Source organism: Scomber japonicus, chromosome 2 (genome assembly GCF_027409825.1).
Source record: "Scomber japonicus isolate fScoJap1 chromosome 2, fScoJap1.pri, whole genome shotgun sequence".
NCBI lineage: Eukaryota > Metazoa > Chordata > Actinopteri > Scombriformes > Scombridae > Scomber > Scomber japonicus.
Genome location: NC_070579.1, coordinates 10,836,037 through 10,858,245, shown reverse-complemented (window position 1 = coordinate 10,858,245; position 22,209 = coordinate 10,836,037). Strand labels below are relative to the sequence as shown.

Here is a 22,209-nt window from a genome sequence, read left to right as displayed (position 1 = left end):
AGGTGGGCAAGTAAAAATACTTCATAATAGCCTGTAAAAGCCTTACAGCTAACACTTTATATTAAGGTCCTTGTATTAAGCATTGGTTAATAGGAAATAAGTCCCTTATAAGTCCTTATAAGATGCTTATTAACATTATGTGTTTATAAGACTATATAAATGTTAATAACACCATTATAATATAGTTAATATCATATTATAAGACATTCATAAGAACTTATAAGAAACTTGTTAACAGTTGGTAGATGCTTAAGAACATTAATAAAAGCCTCATGAGTATCTAGAACTCAAACTTCCGGCCTCGAAAAGAAGCAGCTGACAAGAGGAAGTGTTGTGAGACGGAGGATGACTCTTCTTCATTAGTAAAGGCGTGACAATGACATAATGGGTGGGTTACTTGACTCAGTATATGTATTTGTAATGCTATTATGAACAAGCAGGAACACAGGGGTCCCCACAGTCACAGTTGATGGAAGCCAGTGTCCAATGAGAACAACTCCTGGAAAGAAGATAAGTTAGTAACATGGGGCAGCTCTGGCTCGGGAGGTAGAGCAGGAAAATCGGCTGTTCCCAGCTCCACCAGTCCACATGTCGAAGTTTCCTTACTCCCAAAGGCAGTGCGATTGGTGTGTAAATGTGTGTGTGAATGATTAACTCCTCTTGATAAGCATGCACCTTGTATTCTGCTTTTGGAAGCAAAAGTGTAAGTGAGCCTGCACTGTGGGAGCGCAGTGATCTAGTGGGGTAAAAGGGCACTATGAGCTCTGTAAAATGTGATGGACTGTTCAGGGCTTTAAGGGGAAGGATTTAAAATTATATTCTGTTTTTTACAGGAAACCAGTGCAGGGAGACTAAAATGGGACAAATATGGTCTCTTTTTCTTGTTTTTTTTGTCAGTATGCATGTAGCTGCAGTCTTTATGGCAGCCTGATAATAATGCATTACAATAATCCAGCCTAGAGGTAACAAATGTGTGGACTCATTTTTCTGCATCTTTTTGAGACAGGATGTTGTTTCAAGGCTTTGTGCGAGTTGAAGGGCATAATCTGGCGGAAGATAACTCCTAGTTTCCTTAGTGGGGCTGAAGGCCAAGATAATGCTATCCAGAGTAGCTCTATTGTTAGATAATGTGTCTTTAATGTGTTTACTGCCAAGCACAGTACCTTTGGTTTTGTCTGAGTTTAGTAGAAGAGAATTGAAGGTCATCCATGACTTTATGTCCTTTAGGCATGCTTGTAATTTTTTTGTGCAGCAGTATACAAGGTACTCGTGTTATAGGTTTGTCATGAATCCTCCGTAACTCCAGCCTGCCTGTTGTGTGCTTGTTTTTTTGGTTACATTTCTGCCTTTTGTGCTTGGTGTGTTTTGGTTTTGCATGTTTGCTCGTTCTCTCTCTCTCCATTTCTCCTGTCTCCACACGCCTGCCTGTAATCAAGCAATCACCATATCTCCATAAGAAGCCAGCATAGACAGCATAGACTATGTTCATGCATGTGTCCTCTCACCTGAGCCCCACCAGCCTGCCTTTTCCTTTGGAGATTGAAGACTTAGAATTTGATCTTACATTGCTTTTCAGCGTGTTTACATCCATCTGTCTTTGCAGAACTGTATTTTATTCATGAAAATACACATGGATGGCTGTTCTTGAAACCTAGTAACATAGAAACATAGATGTCACTGTTGGTCATGAAATTGGATAATCTCTTCGTCTGTGAGAGTTACATTAATCAAAGGAATAAGAGAAAACTAAGATCAGAAGACAGATTAAGATTTCACCAGAAAGCAGATTTACATATATGCTGCAAGAAGAAAACTTAAATTAGGATCAGTGTGTTGATTATAAAGAAAATCCTTAAGGATAACATCACAGTGATAGAAACTTTTACAGCTTTCTGTAGATGAGACCGAACTGTGACTGAGATGTTGGACAGATCGGAGGCCTGAGTTTAAAGTTGGAATACAGTTAATGATAGAAAGGAGGAAGAGTCTTATTCACAGTCTGTAGCTGACTTGATGATCAGAGGTAAACACTGTGAGAACTTCTTTACAAATATTTAACCAATAATTTCATTTAGATCCAAACTTCATCAGTTGATGGCAGTCTGTGTCAGCAGCTGTGATCAGATTCCTTATAAAGATGTTTTTTCCCCAACAATATATTTGTTTTCAGAACAGTTTAACACACATAACCACCTGAACAAAATACTCCTGCACCAACCATGTAATACACACCCGTCTCCCCCAACCCACCTATAAGAAATGAAGATTAAATAAAATACAGAAAATAACCAAAAAACTTAAATATATATACAATAAAGAAATAGAGAAAAAGACTGTACTTACACACACTCACATGAATACATTGCATGAATGCTGGTTGAAGACAATATGGGTTGAATTGGTATCAGATCATTTTACACCAAATATCTGAACTGCAGAGGGCTGCGTATAGATCATCAGGCGCTTCCTTTATGGGATAAGTCTTTATTCGCTAGAAAATCCCTGAAGGGGCCCATATGTTACCGCTGATTGCACATGTGATATTTTCTAAGGGCAGAGTAGTTGTTAATTCTGAAATCCATTTACCCATCCTCGGCCTAAGTTACTGCCATGACTCTGTTGGGTAAATACCTGATAAAGAAAGTTTATGTTCTACAAGTATTTTTATGGCTAATGTATCTTCAATACTTCACTTCTTCCCAGAAAGTCAGAAACGTCTTTATTTGAGAAATAAAGACGTTTTATTCAAATTAAAGATGAACGATCAGTGAGGAGAAATGACGGTAACAGCGCCCCCCGCCTTTCTGGTCACATCGGGTACTGCAGCACGAGGGTCGTTGTCTGTAAAAGCTGAGTCGTAGTTGATTTGTCAAAATATTATTTAAAACCATATGTTTTATACTTTGAATCCATTGTGTAAAAAGGGTTGCTCACTACTTGAGGTTACTCAGACAAGTAACACCTCAGACAGCAGCTTTTTGACAGAGGACACCTGTAGGCTGCAGTTACTAAATAAATACGTGAACAGAACATCAAGTGGATGACAGAAGTTTTTTTTTGTCTCTGACAAAGAGATTAAATACCCATTTTATATTCTTTACATTGGCTCGCTATCAGGTTTAGAACTAATTTTAAGGTTCTTGAATCACTTACAGAGCCCAACACAATCAGGCACCTAAACATGTATGTGACCTTCTCCAGCCTTCTTCTATCGCTCGGCCCTCATTCCCACCTGAAAACAAAAGGTGATTGGACTCCAACACTGTGGAACTCTCTACCTTTAGGGTTACGATCTGTACACCTCTATAGAGGAAGAAGACTCACCTGTTTAAATTTGCCTTTCTCTCACCTTAAATTGATATACTTGTTTGTCTGGTGTCTCTTCTATGTCTTCTGTTTGCCTGCGTATGTGTCTGTTCACACAATGTAACTAAATGAGATTAATGTGTAGCCATGTTTATTGAAACTAAAGGGAGAAAGGGGAAGTCCCCTCACTTCACCAGTAAATATATCATTGACGTAATTGTACTTGAGCCTGAGCACAGTCAAACTAAAATAAAAACCGGTGTGGCTATCTTTCAACTTTCTAGTGCTTTCTTCAATTTGTTACTATACTGCCTCCACAGCTCAACAGGTAAACACTATCCTAGGAAACACAAAGAGGGAATTTGAAGCTAAAAAGACAATACAGTATATTGCAAATGGAGTTTTCTTACAGTCCACAGCACTTTTATGCAAAACAGGCCTATTGTGATAGGAATTACCTCGTTGCTCCATCGAAGACATCGAAGACAACGCTGTATTTCCTAGTCCAACATAAACAGGAATGTGTCTCCACCCATCCACAAAACTGTGGTAAGGATCTCTTATCTACATGCAACCCTCCTCATATTCCTCCTCCCTCAAGCACAGTCATAGAAAATACCAAACATGCTGCATGAACCAATGCAATAAATTTTCACGAACAGTTAACTTGTGATGGCGCAAGAAGGAGAATTTAGGAACAGTTTTTAAACCAGTGTTTTCTGTTTTTCAGCATGATTTTGTCAAATTGAACACGTGTGTGCTTGTGTGTGTATGTGCTTGTGTGTGCGTGTGTGTGTGTGTGTGTGTGTGGGAGAGTGGGGTATTTTTTGTTGTACAAAATTGTATACAAAAGCTGTGTTCAGGTTTATGTTGGGGATAGCTTAAGTCTCCAGGAAATGATAGGAAATTATTGTAAGTCATGTGAAGTGTGTGTGTGTGTGTGTGTGTGTGTGTGTGTGTGTGTGTGTGGCTGCTCCGCAAAAGTCTACAAAGGTGTAAAGGTCTCTTCCTTCATGAGTCTCTCTCTCTCTCTTTCTCTCTCTCTCTCTCTCTCTCTCTCTCTCTCTCTCTCTCTCTCTCATTAGCTTCTTGCGTTATAATGAAGTCAGCGATGCCTAGAGGTGGTCATTTAATAAGTTCGTACGTGTGTTTGATGGCTGAAGCAGAGTATATAAGATAAAGAAGGATTAAGGACACAAGGAAGAGTGGCAGCAGTCATGGGAGATGAGGAGACCGGCTTAGTTTCCAACGGAATGAAAAGGTAAGGACTTAAAATCACTTTGCAAGTTTCACCCATAGTTTCCACTTGGCATTGAACAAACTTCAACTCGACGAAATTCAATGAAACACTTTTTCTTTGTTTCGCTTCACAGACTGCCGTTTCATTTTTAAGGCAAAGTATTGCTTCAAATTGATATAATCTACTTTGACAGGTTCACCAATTATGATAAATGATCAGAACATAAGTCTATCGTTTTCAATATTTCGAAGTTTGAACTAATTTGTTCTTTATCGGCGTGCTTTACGCATAGGATTTCAGGTATTTCTATACTAAAATTACGCTTTTAAAATTCAACAGAAAAAAATGAATGAGGACAAATAGCACATGTCATCATAAAACTATTTAATTACTGTCAAAGTTTGATTTGGGGCGTAATTTGCCTATTGAGTTTTAATAACAAAAATAGTTTCCTATTGAACTGGTATTCCGTTTCTCAGGAACTAACCACAAGGCGTCGGCTGTTATTTATAGTTGTCATCTTATTAACTGGCTGTTGTTTAAAGTTGGATTCTCTCGGGCTATTAGTGACATGAGAGTGATATTGTAGTCTAACCTGTTCACTTACTACAGCATTAGCTATAAAGACTAGATTACGGTAAATGTCCGTATTTTTTCTCCTCAGTGGCCAGGCCCTGTTCTACGAGGGTCCAAAAGCACACATTGAATCTTCAGTTTCATATTTTACACCCTAAGTTGAAATTTGAATAATGTGCCTTAAATGACAAATCTTCATGCGCACCTACTATCTTGGTTCATGTATATGTGCAGCAGGGTAACGTACAAAAAGGGCTGAGTGAAGGTGACTATTAGCAGGTGTGATGGTTATTAAATACTCTTTTAGCTGGTCGTATAACTGCTTTGAAACAGTTGTGCCACTACGTTAAACGTGGTAATTACAGCTCAACTAACCGAAAGTTTATCTTCAAGACATTTCTGGATAGTTCAGTATCACGACATACGCACATGCAGCCAAAGACAGATGGATTCGTTTTTGATCAGTTAGGCCTAGTTACTGTATAAATAAAAAAAGAAATAAGTTTTTGAAATAAGATTTGAAGAAGCTGTTTATATAATTATACATGATGGGACCACAGCTATTTCAGAAATAACACTAATGTATCTCCCCTCGTATATTATCACATAGTTTAGTAATAAGTGACCATATATGAAAGTTGCAAGAAAGAAAGTTGTAAAAGAGGCTGGTGAGATCTTAATCAGAGATCTCCTTATTTAAAAAAGCAGAATATGAAGTTATAACTGTCTCATGTGTCATTAGGTTTGTGTGCATGTGGTGTCCTAGGTTGATTGAATGAAAGTAAACATACATGAACTGTTGTGCATAACGGCACTGCGTCCTGGCTCAGTACTTCTCAGATCTCAGAAGCTGCGAGTGTCTCAACACATCTGTCCCAGCTGCCTACAGATGTTGCAAGGATTTAATGAACCGAAGAAGTTTCTCATACAGTGTACTAAAGCAGCCGCAGACTATAATAATCATCCTCATTCATTTATAGATCAATGCAGACATATATACTGACTTTCCTATTTTAACCACATTCAATATTTGGCCTATTTCTGTGACTTCTCTTTAAGCTTTATCTTTAAGCATTAATCCGTTGTTGCAGCACGTCAGTAGTAACCTATATGATGCTCACAAACAGATTGTATGAGGATGACGTTTTACTACAGGCACACGTCATCGTTTTCTTTATAACAGACATCAATATGCAAGAGACACTTCCCGGAGTCTCTCGCATATTGATAGTGGCTTCCTGAAGTGGACGTGGGCTCCAGGTTATTTTACATCATTAACAGCAATGAATAACAGGTTTTCTAGTTATTTGACGTGAAGCCTCAGGTCACGTGCGTTGCTATTCCACACCAAGAAGCACAAATTGCTGATTCTTGGCCTGTGGTTTTTGTTTGCTTTTACATCTGTAGGCAATGAGAAGTAACTCTACCTGTTCCCATACAAACAAGTAAATTATGTTAATAATGAGTAACATGTTGGTCACACTCCTCTCTCTGCTTTCTCTCGGCTTATTATCGACATAGTGGTGCGTGATAGCGTATTGGAGCAATGGAAAGAGTTCCTAATATTTTGTTTATCATACAACCTCAATGATGAAGTAGAGTTATCACCTTTCTGGTAATGTGGATTGCATTTGCACAGGTGTTCCTAATAAAGTGCTTGGTGAGAGAAATTATTTAGATTATTGGTTATTCATATTATGACAAAAGTATAAGTAGAACTTGCACTGACAGGTTGGCCCAGGGGGGAAAAAAGGAAGCAATTTGACTCCTATTGTCTCCCTACTACCCTCACTTACCATTTCTGTGTGCCCTGTGGCCGCCAAATTCCCATGAAGTTCAGTACATGCAGCAGACTACTGCAGCTTCACTCCTATAACACCAACTGGCCTGACTTTTCTGCATGTCGATATAGTCTGTGGTAATTTGATAAAACACAACATTATTCAAGAAAAGCACCGTGTGAGCGTACTTGTGGTCCTGGGGGGGGGGGGGGGGGGGGGGGGACTCAGTATAATACAGTATGATGAAATGCCATTAAAGGTGTTCTCACAGTATGATAAAGCGCTCACTAAGGTTACTATAGATGCCTCTATATGTGATAATCTGGAATGAAGTGCCCTCATGAGTGCCCTTTTAAGGAAGACGATGTAATGCAGTGCCCTATGATGCCATTGTAAAGGGGTGAGCTGGAGGTTCTGTATGTGTGCCCCTCTAGTGAACAAATAAAAATGGAAAAAGTGCAGTTTAGGGTTACCCTAAGTCTAGCATATTGAAGTGTAGAATTGGGTGCCCTTTAAATGCACTATAGGGTGCAATGAATGGGAGAAAAACATTCTGAAGTGCTGTTCCTTTGAGCCTTAACGATGTAGTATGCTTTATGTCAGCTGACTATTAGGAAAATAAAGCACCCATGAAACATATTGTAGTTTCTGTAGCTGACATTATTCCATTGAATTTATTTTAGTATAGTATTACTCACTAGTTTGCTCAGTCACACCCCTTTTAGATTGTTTGAGTTAGTACTGTTTAAGATATAAACATGACAGTCTGTGAGGCAGGTCACATAGCAAGGCTTTATTGCAATTAATACAAGTCTGTGGATTAAATTTGACTAAGGTTGCATTGCTAATGTATGAAGACTGTATTTTCGAGGATGGTTTTATGTCTAGGCCTGTCTAAAGCTGCAGAACATGCTAAACAACATGCTAGATGTAGTAGCTAGCTAGATATGCATGTAGCCATCTCTGGACAAACTGGAACTCAACCTTGTGGTGTAGTAAAACCTTTAAAGGAAATCTGTGTATTCTTTATTCAAAATTTACAACCCTTTATAGTGGATTAACTTGCACTTATAGAGGGAGATAAACATTGGTTACGACTACAGAATGCCAAGAAAAGACAGAAAACTGAGGATAATAAAGGGATCTGCAGAATGAAGCTAGAGGCAGGAAGGGAGGAAGAGAAATAAAGGTATATTTACATTAGCCATTATTGAGAGGAAGTAGAACTTAAACATTTTGCCTAGGTATGTTAAAAAGTATTAAAACGTATCCAGTCATGAAATCTGGAAGAAGAGCTTACTTACAGACAAACAAAGGGAGAAGTGAGAAGTGAGAAGAGCTTCCTCAGTCAGGATAAAAAATACTGTATATGCTACTAGTGCAGTTTTAGTGCTGTCTGTCAGTAAGTAACAGGAAAGGCATGATGATTCTGCTGTTCTGCTGATTACGCGCCTTAAAGAAAATGGACACTCTTCCTAAAGCTGAAAGAAATCCTCAAATCCTCCTGACAAGGTTGCTCAAAACAGCTGCAGGTGTATCTGAGAAATTTCAAACGTTACCCTATCCCTGTAAATTGTACTAAAGAGATGTTTGTCTTTTTGCAAAACTGATGGGGGCCAATTGAATGTATCAGGTGCCAGCATAATTAAAGCTAGATTTTTACACAGGGCCCAACTATAAAACACAACATTAGCTAATTAGGTAGTATACTGGCCTTAATTGATATCGTACTTAAATGGTACAACTGATCAAATGATCAAAACCAAATTACAAGCAGTTGCTCACTCTGTTTGTAGTTGGTAATCCAGCCTCATGGACTCATTAGTTCTGTTTATTACAGATTTGTTTATAACTGGTATTATGACTCTCATCTCATATTAATTAACTTGTTTATTCATATATAACAATGGATGTTCAACAACAACCTTTCAATATAAAATTAAAAAATAAAATATAAAATATTTGATCAAAGCCAACCAATTTAACCATTGTGCTAAAAACAAGTAACAGAAAGGTAAGCCTGGTTCCTGCTGGTGTTAATAATAGTCTATTCCAGAGGTCTCCAACCCTGCTCCTGGAGAGATACTGCCCAATAAAACACACCTCATTCTAATAATTAACTCGTAATCAGACATCCGAAGCTTCAACCTGTCAAAGAGTTACGAGTTAATTATTAGAATTAGGTGTGTTTTATTGGGCAGTATCTCTCTAGAAGCAGGGTTGGAGACCACTGGAATAGACTTAATGGTGTTAAACATTTCATCAGGTACCCAAATTAACATTGTAATAGTTTTTTCTTGTTATAATTGTTCTTCCTGTTCCTACTGAGCGTTTGAAAATCCCCTCATAACGTACTTACAATGTAGGTGATGGGGGCCAAAGTCCACAATCCTCCTTCCACTGCAGCACACACATGGCAGACAGGCAGGCAGGCAGACAGACAGGCAGGCAGGCAGGCAGACAGGCAGGCAGACAGGCAGGCAGGCAGACAGACAGGCAGGCAGGCAGGCAGGCAGGCAGGCAGGCAGGCAGACAGGCAGGCAGACAGGCAGGCAGGCAGACAGACAGGCAGGTAGGCAGGCAGGCAGGCAGACAGACAGGCAGGCAGGCAGGCAGGCAGGCAGGCAGGCAGGCAGACAGGCAGGCAGGCAGGCAGGCAGGCAGGCAGGCAGACAGGCAGGCAGGCAGGCAGGCAGGCAGACAGGCAGGCAGACAGGCAGGCAGGCAGACAGGCAGACAGGCAGGCAGGCAGTAAGGCAGACAGACAGAAAGTAAATATGTAAAGATTCAATTAAAGGGAGTGTGTTGCCCATGATTTTTGGATGCCTGCTACAGTTTTCTCCCGTTTGACTGTCTGTGCTGTTCAACCATATTATAATGGAGGATGTGATGATGTTCTCCTGTTGTTAGCTCTCTGAGGAACTAAAGTCATCGTTGAGCTTTTGCAGCGATGTGCTCAGTGTTGATTTTCCACTTCAGGTTGTTACTAACGTGTGTCTGAGGACCTTCAAAAACAGTCTGCGTATTTAACTGCTTACACAGAACTGTCATTGGATGTGAAGTGGGGAGGTGTACAGTAAGAAGGGTGAAGAGTCCCGATGAGCTCCTGTGCTGAGGGTAAGAGGTTGTGTGAGGTTAGATTATTAACCATCACCGTCAGTGGCCTGCTCCACAGGAACGCTGTATGACTGGGTCAATGTTCATGTCAACGCTGCAAAAATGCCCTGTTAAATTTAAGCCCAAACTCTCTAGATATAAACATACCTGCATTTAAAATAAGCTAATTTGGCTGCCAGTACAGTTAGTGAATTTGACTTCATGTCTTTAAAGTCTAACTGTCATTATAGTACATAAAAAAAAACTTGAAATAAGAGCAAAAAGACAAATCAAATTACTTAAAATAAGATTCATGCTGGTTCTCTGGACACATGCTGGCGGATGTGTGGAGAGAGAGGAGCAAATCACGCACACATCTTTTGGAGGTGCCATAAGATGAACTCTTTCTGGGAAGAAGTCCACAGCGTAATTAAAAAAATTTTGGGATATGCAATACCAAGAGAGTGTAAAGTCATGTACCTTGGAAGTTTGAATGATTATGTGCCAGAAAAAGATAGATATTTAACTAAAATATTACTGGTTACATGTAAAAAGGCAATAACGAGAAACTGGTGCAAGACTGAGGCACCTAATATAAATCAGTGGTTAGAAATAATGAGGGACGTTTACACCATGGAGAGAATGACTTACCAACTCAGACTGAAGGAGGGTCTCTTTATGAGTAAGTGGGAGAAATGGTTGCTGTATGACACAGCAAAAGATGCTTAAAAACCAACCAAGTATGTTTTAAATTCTTTACTCTGGATACATGTAACCATGTGTGATATATATTTTGTTTGTTTGCATGCCTTTTAAGTTCTTCTTTTATATGCTCTGGAAATGAGACTCAAGTACCTATGTATGTTATTGCACAAAATCCCAATAAAATATGAGTTAAAAAATAAATAAATAATAAGATTCATGAAATTCTTTTTTTTTTTTTATGGATGAGAGCAACAAAGTAGAAAAAAGTAGTGCAAAAGTAAACCTCAGGGATATCAAGTCAAGGATAGTCAACTCAATTTGCGTCAACATCTTGGAACAGCACTTCACTTGTCGGTGGAACAGTCGGGGAAGGAAACTTTGAAGGAAATGCTTTCAATAGAAGCAGGCTTTCCTAACAAGGCTGAGAAACAATAAGGCTACATCCAAGGCATTGTCCTCTTGTTACACAACATGAACAGTAGGAAATAAATATAAAAAATAGTAAGTATGTTCAGAAGAATATTGTTGTAATGATACTATATATAGATAGCACAGATTTTAAAGTGGAAAAATATATTGCACAATTGAACTGAAACCTGAAATACTGAAATCCCTGCAGCTGTTCGACCAGCACTGCTCCCAGTAGTATTTCTCTCTTTGAACAATAACAATATCAAACTCAGGCATATTATCATGTTAAGATTAATTTATTATATTTGCTACCATTGTTTTTATTGTTTTTGTACATGTTTTACTGTTCTTTATTCTTTTTTTATTGACACTCACCACTGCCCATTTTGCTGCTGCAATACTGCACATTTTCCCATTGTGAGACTAATAAAGGAATTTTCTTATCTTATATTATATTGCACAGTAGTGAACATTGACATGTGCAGTTTGTCAATTGGAGTGTCATTGGCAGCAGCACTGATTTTACAGTCTGACAGTTGCAGGAAGGAAGGACCTGGGTTATCACTCCTTCACACACTTTGGGTGTGGCTGTTGGTTGTTGCTCTGCAGAGTGTCCTTCATGGGATCCTTACTCATCAGAGATAACGCCCCTTTCAATCACTCTCCTTTTTCCCCACCACCTCCACGCAATCAAAGGGGCATCCCAGGACAGAGCTGGCCTTCTTGATCGTTTCATTCATTATCTTCGTGTCTGCAGCCGGGATGCTGCTGCCCCAGACCAAAAGATGGCTGATGCCACCACAGTGTCACAGAAGGTCTTCAGGATTGCCCCGTCAACTCCAAAAGGCCTCAGTCTGCTAGTGTTGCAGTGTTGATTTTCAATGTGCTTCTCTCTCCTACCCTTCCTCTCTCTCCTCTCTGCCACATCCGGTCGAGGCAGATGGCGGCTCACTTTGAGCCTGGTGGTTTCCTCTCATCAAAAGGGAGTTTTTTTCTTGCCACTGTCGCCAAGTGCTTGCTCATGTGGGTATGTTGTTGAGTACGGTTTAGACCTGCTCTATATGAATAAAGATTGATTGATTGATAAGCAGGTAGAGTCTGCTCTGGCTTTTCTGATAAAGTGCCGTAGTGTTGTTTGTCCAGTTTATTGCTATCTGAACACCCAAATAGTCGTAAAATGTCAACACTTTCCTGGATATTCACCAGGGAGGGGAGTATCTCTCCGTATCTGCATCTGTAGATATTGCCCACCAGCTCCTTGGTCTAACTGAAAAGCAAGCACAAAGCAAAAAACAATTTTCGTGGAGAGTCCAAAGTAGTGTAATCATGTAAAAACGGTGTTTAGTGTCACCTTGGGAAATTGTACATAATGTGGTACAACTTGAAAAAACTGGCCTGAATGTTGCGGTAACAGAGAGAGGTCGTGGGATCATCAAAGTCTAATGGTTCTTCTTCTACAAACATTGAATACACAGGAAAATGAAAGAGAGAAATTCTGCAGAACTGTTGCAGTCATTGGATCATCATGCTGAGGGTTTGGCTCGATAGTGTGGCAACAGTCAGACATTTGGCAGTTGGGGTGAATGTATAATATCTTTATCTCACCACTTACTGGAATAATTGTGAAATTCCATGGCAGATGATTTGGCTGTGGCTTCACAAATATCCCATCATCTTCTTCATCAACATCATCATCATCATCATCATCTTCATCATCATCTTCATCATCATCATCATCACCTTCATGTTAACCACAGAGCTGATGCTTAAATGCTGCTTAGAGATGCTTAAAATTAGATTTTTTTTGTCCTGACATACTAGTGCTTAAAATTAGGCATCTAGCCTTTTAAAGTGAATGTTTTAGAGTCATACCCCTTGTAGCTAATTAAAAATAAACATACATACAAACATGTCTTGAACTTTTGCATTTTTTTCATGTTTGAGATGTAGAGGGGCTGTATAAACTTCTTCTAAACCTTCTATAGGCAGCTCAGAGGCATGTTCAGCCATGTGCCTCAAAGTGCTTGGGGGGCTCTTTCATACAATCGGCCATCAGACTGTACAACACCACAGCTCCCAGTACATTTACTTAAACTAAATCTGAAGTCCTAAGTGCTTACTAAGAAATTTCCTCAGTAAGCACAAGATACCAATACAATACCAACTAGATTATGAATGCAAATATACTAAAGATTTAAACACTTGATAAGATCTGTAGTTTTGTAGTGCAAGAGTATGATAAAGAGTTTGAGTGTGCCGATGGGATTAGGGGTCTAAACTGTCAATGAACAGGATGTGTGTGGAGGTGTTTGATGTGCAGTAGCGGTGGAGTGCTGTGCAAACTTCAACCTCAACAGACTGGTCGGCTTGGTATGCAAACTGATCCATTAGTGGAGAGATGCAGGATTTCAAGAATGACAGAATGATGCACTCATGGCCACAGTGTGTGAGTGTTTAAAGCAGCAAAGGATCGTACATTGGTTTTGACAGATGTTAAATATGTTGGAAAACACTGCAGCCAACAGTGGCTCAGCAAAGCAGGAATGACTGTCTGGATCTGTTGCTTTCCTAATGTTCAGATCCTTGAACTCAGCTCTCATGTCATCCTCCTTGATGCAGTAGGGGGGATGGCTGGTGGAATAAGTTTTTTACACTATGAGTAATAATTGATATAGCCTAATAAACTCAAAAGACTGCTGAAGCCTCATATAAGCTTCAGATATACTTTGAAATTTACGCTGTTTATGCACAAAATGACTGTGGAGCCACTGTAGACTTTTGCCCCCATCACTTACTGAAAGCACAACTGAAGGGGATCTTTTAATAGCCAGTATGAACAGCAGGAAGGACAGCACCTGACTCTTGTGAACCCAGTTTAATATTACACTCCAGTTAGTTATCTTAATCCATTAGGCACTGTTTCACATTTTATGTAGGCTTAGACCTACTGTGTTGTTAGGAGGTCTCTACTGGATAGAAATAAATTGCAGTGAACTGCATTTTGGAGGCTAATAGGCCCACTCTATGTAGGATTGGTTTCAGTCTAATGAGGTGGCCCTTTAAATGCCAAACGCCCTCCTACACTCACATGTCATTCCCTCCTTGCTGTAACACACATCTAACGCACCCTTCCTCAGGTGGCGGACCATTTAAACCGACATGCGCTGCCAATCAATCCCAAACTAACAATGCAGCTAAAACTGATGTGAACACGTTTCATTTCAAACTCACCTATACCCCTCATGGCGCACCAGGGCATCTGCCCGGAGCTTGCAGTTTGCACCACCGGCCCGTCAGCTGTGTCTACCGGGGTCACAACACTCCCTCGCAGGCATTTCCTCCTGTCAGCCCTCGTCCTCAAACGCGCACTCCAAGCTCAGCTCGGCTTCCTTAAATCCATATTATCCGCGTCTCCACTGGGATCACGGCGGTTCTTGAGGTTATTCACCTCTGGGGTGCAGGGGATCACTGCATCACATCAGTAAGGCATGAGGCTGCTGGCTGTTTTCTCTGTTTGATGTTTGCTGCAGGCCTCGTGCACCCTGCAGGCCTTTTGTTTTGTTATCGGTTAATCGGCAGTGTCATGGCCAATTGGCTGCTGTGGTTAGTTATTGTTTGGTCTTATCATGCTTCTGTCTTCTTCTTTGATTTTAATGTGTATATTATTGAGTGAACCCCCCTTTCCTCCCAGTCAGCACCTGTTTGCTTGTATTTCCAATGTGTTTTGCATATTCACTCATTTTGCAATTGATTGAAAACATATCTATACCTTCTGCAATTAGTTCATTTTTGACATGTAGAGGAGCTGTATAAACTTTTCCTAAACACTTTTCTCCAGAGACTTCCAAAATTGATTATAAAAATATAAGAAAATGTCAAAGGAAACGTCTTATTAGAGCTGTGACTAATTAGGCTACTCTGTTTCTCAATAAATATAATTATTAATTATCACATAGCCTATAAAATGTGAGATAATATTCCAAGAAGCACAAGGTAATATCATCAAATTGCTTGTTTTTATAACATTTGAAAATATTGCAATTCTCTGGTTCCAGTTTAAATGAATATTTTATGTTTTTTTATGACAGTAGACTGAATATCTTTTTGATTTTGGACTGTTTGTTGGGACAAAACAAGATATATGAGGATATGAGGGAACAGGCGTTTTCACAATTTTTTGACTAATTGATTAATCAAGAAAGATTTATTGATAATGATGATAATCACTAGTTGCAGTCCAACAGTTAATCAACTAATCGTTCCAGCTGTAGTTGATATATTCTTATTCTTCAGTACAGTTTAATTTAAATTGTTGTGTAAATCACCAGACTTGAGCTTTAGTGTGAATGAATGATGATTATCTGCATAGCTGACGTGTCCTCATCCGCTGTAATACATTTGAATAAAGCAAATCTTGTATCAAATATGCACAGTTTTGACCTCTAAAAGCCTCAGGCAGGGCAGCTAGCTAAGGATTCTGCTTTCACTATTAATTTTTACTGCTGATAATGCAACTAGCAGTACTTCTATTATGGATGGTATTCCTGTTATTTCTACATAGAGATGAACTGAACAATCAGCAGGATTGATATAGGCTACTGGCCAATATTGGCAGGGTACATGTAATATGATTTAAAAAAGAAATGTTGGTCACAAAACTTTTTTTATTTTTTATTTTAAATGTTTTAGTTTACTTTCTCACTAAGTTTTTCTTGACTTATCTTTTCAGGCAGCTTCCAGAGAGCCCGAGTCGTCAGACGAAGCCTGTGTTTCAGTCCTGGTTCAAGGGGCTGATCCTGTTGTGTCTATTGCTCTACATCCTGTATAGCACTCTGTTCAGCAGCTCTCTGTCCTGGTTCAAGTTTCCTCTCCCTATGACTCATTTCATTCGTCTCAATAAGCCACTTCCTCCTTACCGTGTCGACCAACGACTCAAACAGTCAAATGTAATCAATGAAAACACCAAACTACCATCGACTATTATTTCATCTACACCATCTACTCTGTATCACCAAGCTTACCCGCGGAACTACCACTTTGTTATGGATAATGCAGACGTGTGCAAGACGAAAACACCTTTCTTGGTCCTGATGGTTCCAGTGGCTCCTAAAAATGTTGAAGCCCGGGATGCCATCCGACAGACATGGGGAAATGGGAGCTTGGTTCAGGGAGAAGTGGTTCTTACTCTGTTCATGTTGGGCCTCGCTGAAGGTGCTGATGTTGATCAGCTGCAGGAGAAGATCAAACAGGAGAATCTGCAACACCACGATCTGATCCAAAGTGACTTCATGGACACTTATCTCAATCTGACCATCAAAACTATGGTGATCATGGATTGGCTGGCCACTCGCTGCTCTACAGCAACATACGCCATGAAGATTGACTCGGATATGTTCCTCAACATTGATAATCTTGTCATTATGCTAAAGAAGCCTGGCCTCCCCAAGCAAAACTACCTGACAGGGTATCTTATGTGGAACAGGCCGGTCGTCCGCTCAAAGGATTCCAAGTGGTATGTTCCTGTGGAGATGTACCCAGATCCCCGATACCCGACATATACTCTGGGCATGGGGTATGTCTTCTCCATTGATCTTCCAGAGAGATTTGTGGAGATGTCAAAATCAATCAAGCCCTTTAATATTGAGGATGCTTACATTGGAATGTGTATGAAAAAGCTTGGACAAAAGCCCGTATCACCACCAGATCCCTCCCAGTTCAAGGCCTATAACTCAAAATATAACCGTTGTGAATTCTCAAAGATCATCACGTACATCCTTGCCAATTCACAACAGTTGATAACATACTGGACAGAGTTGAAGAAGCCTGGACCATACTGTTAAGACAAGGATTACTGCAGATGCACTGAAAAATGACTTGGGTGGAAAAACTTAGGTGGCAGAAAGTTTGTTTTTTTTTGGGGGGGGGGGGTAATTTATTTATAGATTTCTATTGTAATGGTATATAATTCTCATACTTCAGAAATGAGAATTAGGATGACCAAAAATGGTTTCTGAGCAACTGCACTGTAAAAGATGACTATTAAATGTGGGAGATGGTCGAATTAAATTAATTTTATTTGAAATCCTTAAAGCTGATAACAAAATAAATCTAAAGAAAATATTTATTTTTCCTGATGTGATGTAGAAATGCGAGTGCTTTTTCCTATTAATGGCAATTGTTTGCTGCTTGAACTTGAAACATACATGCCACATGCACATATATTTGCTATGCCTTAAGAATACACACTGTTATAAGTAGAAATGTGTTTACAGTTAGCACTCTTCAGGGTACCTTTTATTTTTTTTAAATAATAAAGGAAACAAGCCTTCACTACAGAGTATAAATTGATATTATTTATTCATTTTTCTGATTCATGTAATTTTTTAAGCCAAACTATCATAAAACCCAGGACCAGATATCCAGAGTGAAAGCTCTCTCTATTATTTTTGTTTAATTTTTCAAAATTTAAATTTGTTTTATTTTTTATTTTAATTCATTACAAAGTCCATATATGCCCGTTTATATCAAGATATCATCATATCAATTAGTAAATTTTAGCTGTCCACAAGTTTCCCAATGTGGGGTTCAGGTAGATGTATAAGTTATGGTTTTTAAAAAGTTAAACTTCAAAGTCCAAACATGGATTAAAAGTTTAGCTGAGACTATTATGAGGCTTCAACACTGTTTAGTATGAAATTCCTCTTTGTTACTGTCCTCTATTCGAGTTCATGAAGGGACTTGTGTCCATGGAAAAACCACAGAGGACATCTTGTACTAAGAAGACTAACTTTGGAATATTTTAATTAGTCTATCTCAGATTGTTGAAGTCTCATATTAGCTTCAGCTCAACTGTGGAGTGCTTTTATTTGCACAGCTCATCAGATTTTGTCCTCGTGCTAGCAAGGGATTATTGTCATGGTTATATGGAGAGGCGGCATAGCTACTGCAAATAAGAAATGTTCCAATGTATTTATGATCATGCCAGTATAGTATTGGGATACACCAGAACAAATCTGAATTTATACTATTTTTAAAGGGAATTCTTGTAGACCAGTGGGTTCTAACCCACTGGCTCACTTGGGGTTAGCTGGCTTCACTGAACCTGGTAAACCAGTATCACAAAGGTGGTTTTAAGTTAGCTCAGTCTACTCTGGGTTTTCCTATTCACCTCTTTCTTGAGTGAGGTGGTTGTTGATTTTGTGTGACATCATCAAAACCATGAATGAATCAGCCTAGTTAAAGTCTTAGAAAAATTCAATGAGGTGACAAGTAAACAATATAATCACACAACTACAATAGAATAAGAAGCTGTACAAACGGTAGAGATCCTGTACAAATATTGAAAATAAGGCTGAGGCTTATAATAAGTGTGGGAATTATTAGAGTACAGAGTGAGTATTTGAATATGTGATGCATTAGAAAATCTAGTCAAACTCTTTCTCTTGCCAAAGCACAGAGGAGAGGAAAAGTAGTTAAAGGATAAGGCCTTGACCTTGGTGACCTTTAACAATGAAAGTATTGTTTCTGATTCCTGGTATATTGTATGCCTTTGTGCCATAGACCCACAGTTTTGTCCCCAAACTATTAAAAACGCATCAATGAGCCACACCACTGCATTGAGTGACATACAAAGCTACCACACAGAAATGTGAGATATGATATCAGATGGAAAAGGATCCCCAAAGATAATATTTATTGTTAGCAGGACATCAATCACACCTTAGCTGCTTTTGCCAGTTTCCATTTAAAACAGACAGTAAAATAACAAGGTTACATCAATGAGCTGATACACATGTTTCTTTCTAGAGGGCTGTGGCATTGTTCATGGTACTGTAATTTCCCGTTGTCGCTGCCTGTTTTCACCCTTAAAATATGTGACCTGGTGAGGAAGTTCAACATGGGTGGGGTATAATCAGACGTACATCATGCCCAACATTTGTTCTGTTTCAGTTGGATTGGACAGTATAAGTATTTTTATCTGCACTAACCTACAGCTAGACTAAATGATGATGACTCATTCAGGAAGAGTACACACTGCACAAAGCACAGATGTACAAGGAAGTGTTTTTTTTTGTCAGTAATACAAAAAAAAAAGTTAAACGCAAAACAAATAATTGCATTGAGGAACTGCACCTTATAAAACAGATTCAACTGAGCTGCTTGCAGCTCATTTTTAAAAGACTCAGTTCAGTGTCATACAGTTTTAATGTGAATGTGTGAGAATAGTGTTGAGAATGTATAATACAGTTTGGCTTCTGAGGATAAACATACTTTTTACATCATTTAGCTTTTCAATGAAGAAAATTCTCATATGTAGCAATAGTGAAATGCTTGCCAATTGGCTGGAAGTGAACACTTGAATTATGTTGAAATCAAGCAGGATGAATACTTAAATTAAGTTGATCTGAAATGATCTGCTTGCAAAATGCCACTTTATTTAAAACTGTAATATGTGCAGATCACTGTGTCAGATTGGTCATTGTCAAGTTTTATGTCTTAGAATCTGGATTGACTGCATATTCATAAAAAATATATAAATAAATAAATTTGCAGCCATGTCAAAATGAATCCATCTATGTTGATATTTAGCTCATTATTTGTATAGCACACTTCAACTAAAAGGCAATTCAAAGGGCTTTATATAAAAATGCATGAGGACAGAATATAAGAGCAACACATTGCAAAATAAAAATACATTTAAACATGATTAAAAGTGTTAAATTGGAAATTAGATTAAGCTAAAATAGAATAAGATAGATAAAAACAGGAGAATAAAAACTTAAAATACCGTGTTGGATGTTAACCCTAAAATTTGGATTTAATAATACAGTACAGGATCATTTCAGAAGTTACAATGGATAATTGTTTATTTCATCCTTTTAAAACACTAACTGCAAGACCCAGTTCATATTGCCTGTAAGCATGTATGTAAGCATTTTGTTGGTTATGAAGGTAGACATGATGTTGTTTGTAAATGTGATTTGAAATATTGAAATATGAATCTATATTGAATTTGAATGTGTTTTTATTGATATAGGCCAAGTTTATTTTTTATTTTCATACATATGCATTTATGTTATATTTATGTTGTGTTACATAGTAAGTGTCCTTATGTGGCAGAAAGGAAAGCAAAAAGTGCCTTTAAAATTTCTTTCATTTATCAGAGCTACAATGTTTCACCATTACTTCATCGAGTATGTAGAAGCCATGAATGAATGAACAAGTGTCTTTTCTGTTAGTTATAAGGTGAAGGGATGTTGTTCATTTTTGGTGCTGTTTGTTTTGGTTATGATATCATTCATTAATATGTGGTCATATTGAGTAATGGGATAGTGGATCACATGGATTTAACCCTCCTGTCGTCCTCCTGGGTCAAATTGACCCCGTCTGTTTTGACTGCTCCTTCCTTCCTTCTTTCCTTCCTCCCTTCTTCTGTCCTTCTTTCATCCCTCCCTCCTTCCTACCTTCCTCCCTTCCTTCCTTTCCTCCCTCCCTCCTTCTCTCTTTCAATCCTTCCCTGCCTCCTTCCTTCCTTCCTTCCCTCCCTCCCTCTTCCTCCCTTCTTTCCTCCTTTCCTTCCTTCTTCCTCACTTCCTAACTTCCTTCCTTGACTTGAGGACAACAGGAGGGTTAAGTCACCTGTTCATTTGTTACTGTCAGAGAGAGAGATGGGGGTTAGCTGGATCGCCGTATTTTTTGCTGTTTGCTATTTTTGCTATGAGTTTGTGCACTTTATCATGTGTTGATCATCTTCTTTTTTTTAAATAAAAAGTTAAACTTGTTTTTGAAATCTCAGTGACTTCTTTTGTTCAGGCCCAACCTCAGTCCCTCAGCGACTCCTGTTTGTTCTTTGATGTCGCTATGAGGGTATATATATTCACTTGGGTGTGCCGCTTTCATCTGTTGAGAAATCCATTGGCAGCGTATCAAGTTGCATGCAAGGTTTGCAGTGTTTGGTTTGGTGACACATGAACCTACTAGATAATGATTTCCTTGAACTCGCTAATGTTGTCCTTTTATAGGCAAAATAAGCCCAATCGGTGCTGTACACTTTCAAGTAGTTACTTATATAATTTACTGCTCATGTTGTCTAGAGAGTATTTCAGTGAACACAATGAACATGCAAACATGTGACACCTCTCTACAGGAAAATCACTTTTGTTTGTCTCAGTGGTGTGAACTTACAGTCTGTAATCCAAGTGTCCCATATTTAGAGAGTACACCCCTCTGTCACATTGTTGTCAGGAAACCAGCCTCAGATCCCCAGGCAATTGAAACCTGAAGCCCATTTGAATTCATAGAAGAATAAAACAGATACAATCAGAAATAATTAAAAGCTATTAAAATGGTTTATCCATCCATCTATATCTATTAACATTCATGTTCTATTAATGCATTCAATAAGCTAAACTTCTTCCCCGGAGTTGTCTGTGCTTTCTGGTCTCACAGGTAATCTGGGCCTGTAGACGTCCGGATGACAGATTCCAGTCCCGGACCTTCTAGCTTCATTGTTGATTTTCATTGTGCTTCTCTCCTCTATCCTTCCTTTCTCTCCTCTCAACCCCAACCGGTCGAGGCAGATGACCGCCCACTCTGAGTCTGGTTCTGAGGTTCCTTCCTGTTAAAAGGGAGTTTTTTCTTGCCACTGTTGCTCATGTGGGAATGTTGGGTCTCTTTAAAGTTAAAACCTGAAGAGTTCGGTTTAGAACCTGCTCTATGTGTAAAGCGCCTTGAGATAACTCTGTTGTGATTTGGCGCTATACAAATAAAGATGATTGATTGATTTAAAGGTGCTTTTTGTTTTATTTTTGTCAACAACTATCCCAGACATACAACTGACTATAAACTATTACACATCAAGTTTGAAAGTATTCAGATTAAACAGGAGACACAATCTGACAGTCTTCATTCTCAGACACAGTAATCCCTTTCAATCTGAAAATGTGAATGCTTTACATAAATCATACATCCTGATTACTGCAGTCACCTTATCTCTCACTTTGCTGGAGTTGTTCATGTTCTATCCATAATCCTGCTGTACTTCTAGTGTCAGTGTTCATGTTGTATTTGGATCTTCATTTTGAGGGTTAGGGT

At 38.9% G+C, this 22,209-nt stretch overlaps 2 protein-coding genes across 2 annotated transcripts in view; one reads left to right on the top strand and one right to left on the bottom strand.

Moving 5' to 3' along the window:
- LOC128367585 (dnaJ homolog subfamily A member 3, mitochondrial-like) overlaps window positions 1–22,209 on the bottom strand; it is a 297,084-nt gene that overhangs the window by 137,190 nt on the left and 137,685 nt on the right. The window lies entirely within an intron of this gene.
- Window positions 14,358–16,955, top strand: LOC128365191 (beta-1,3-galactosyltransferase 2-like). Its single transcript, XM_053325855.1, has 2 exons — window positions 14,358–14,596; window positions 15,845–16,955. Exons 1-2 carry the CDS (start codon window positions 14,358–14,360, stop codon window positions 16,953–16,955), a joined length of 1,350 nt encoding a protein of 449 aa, XP_053181830.1.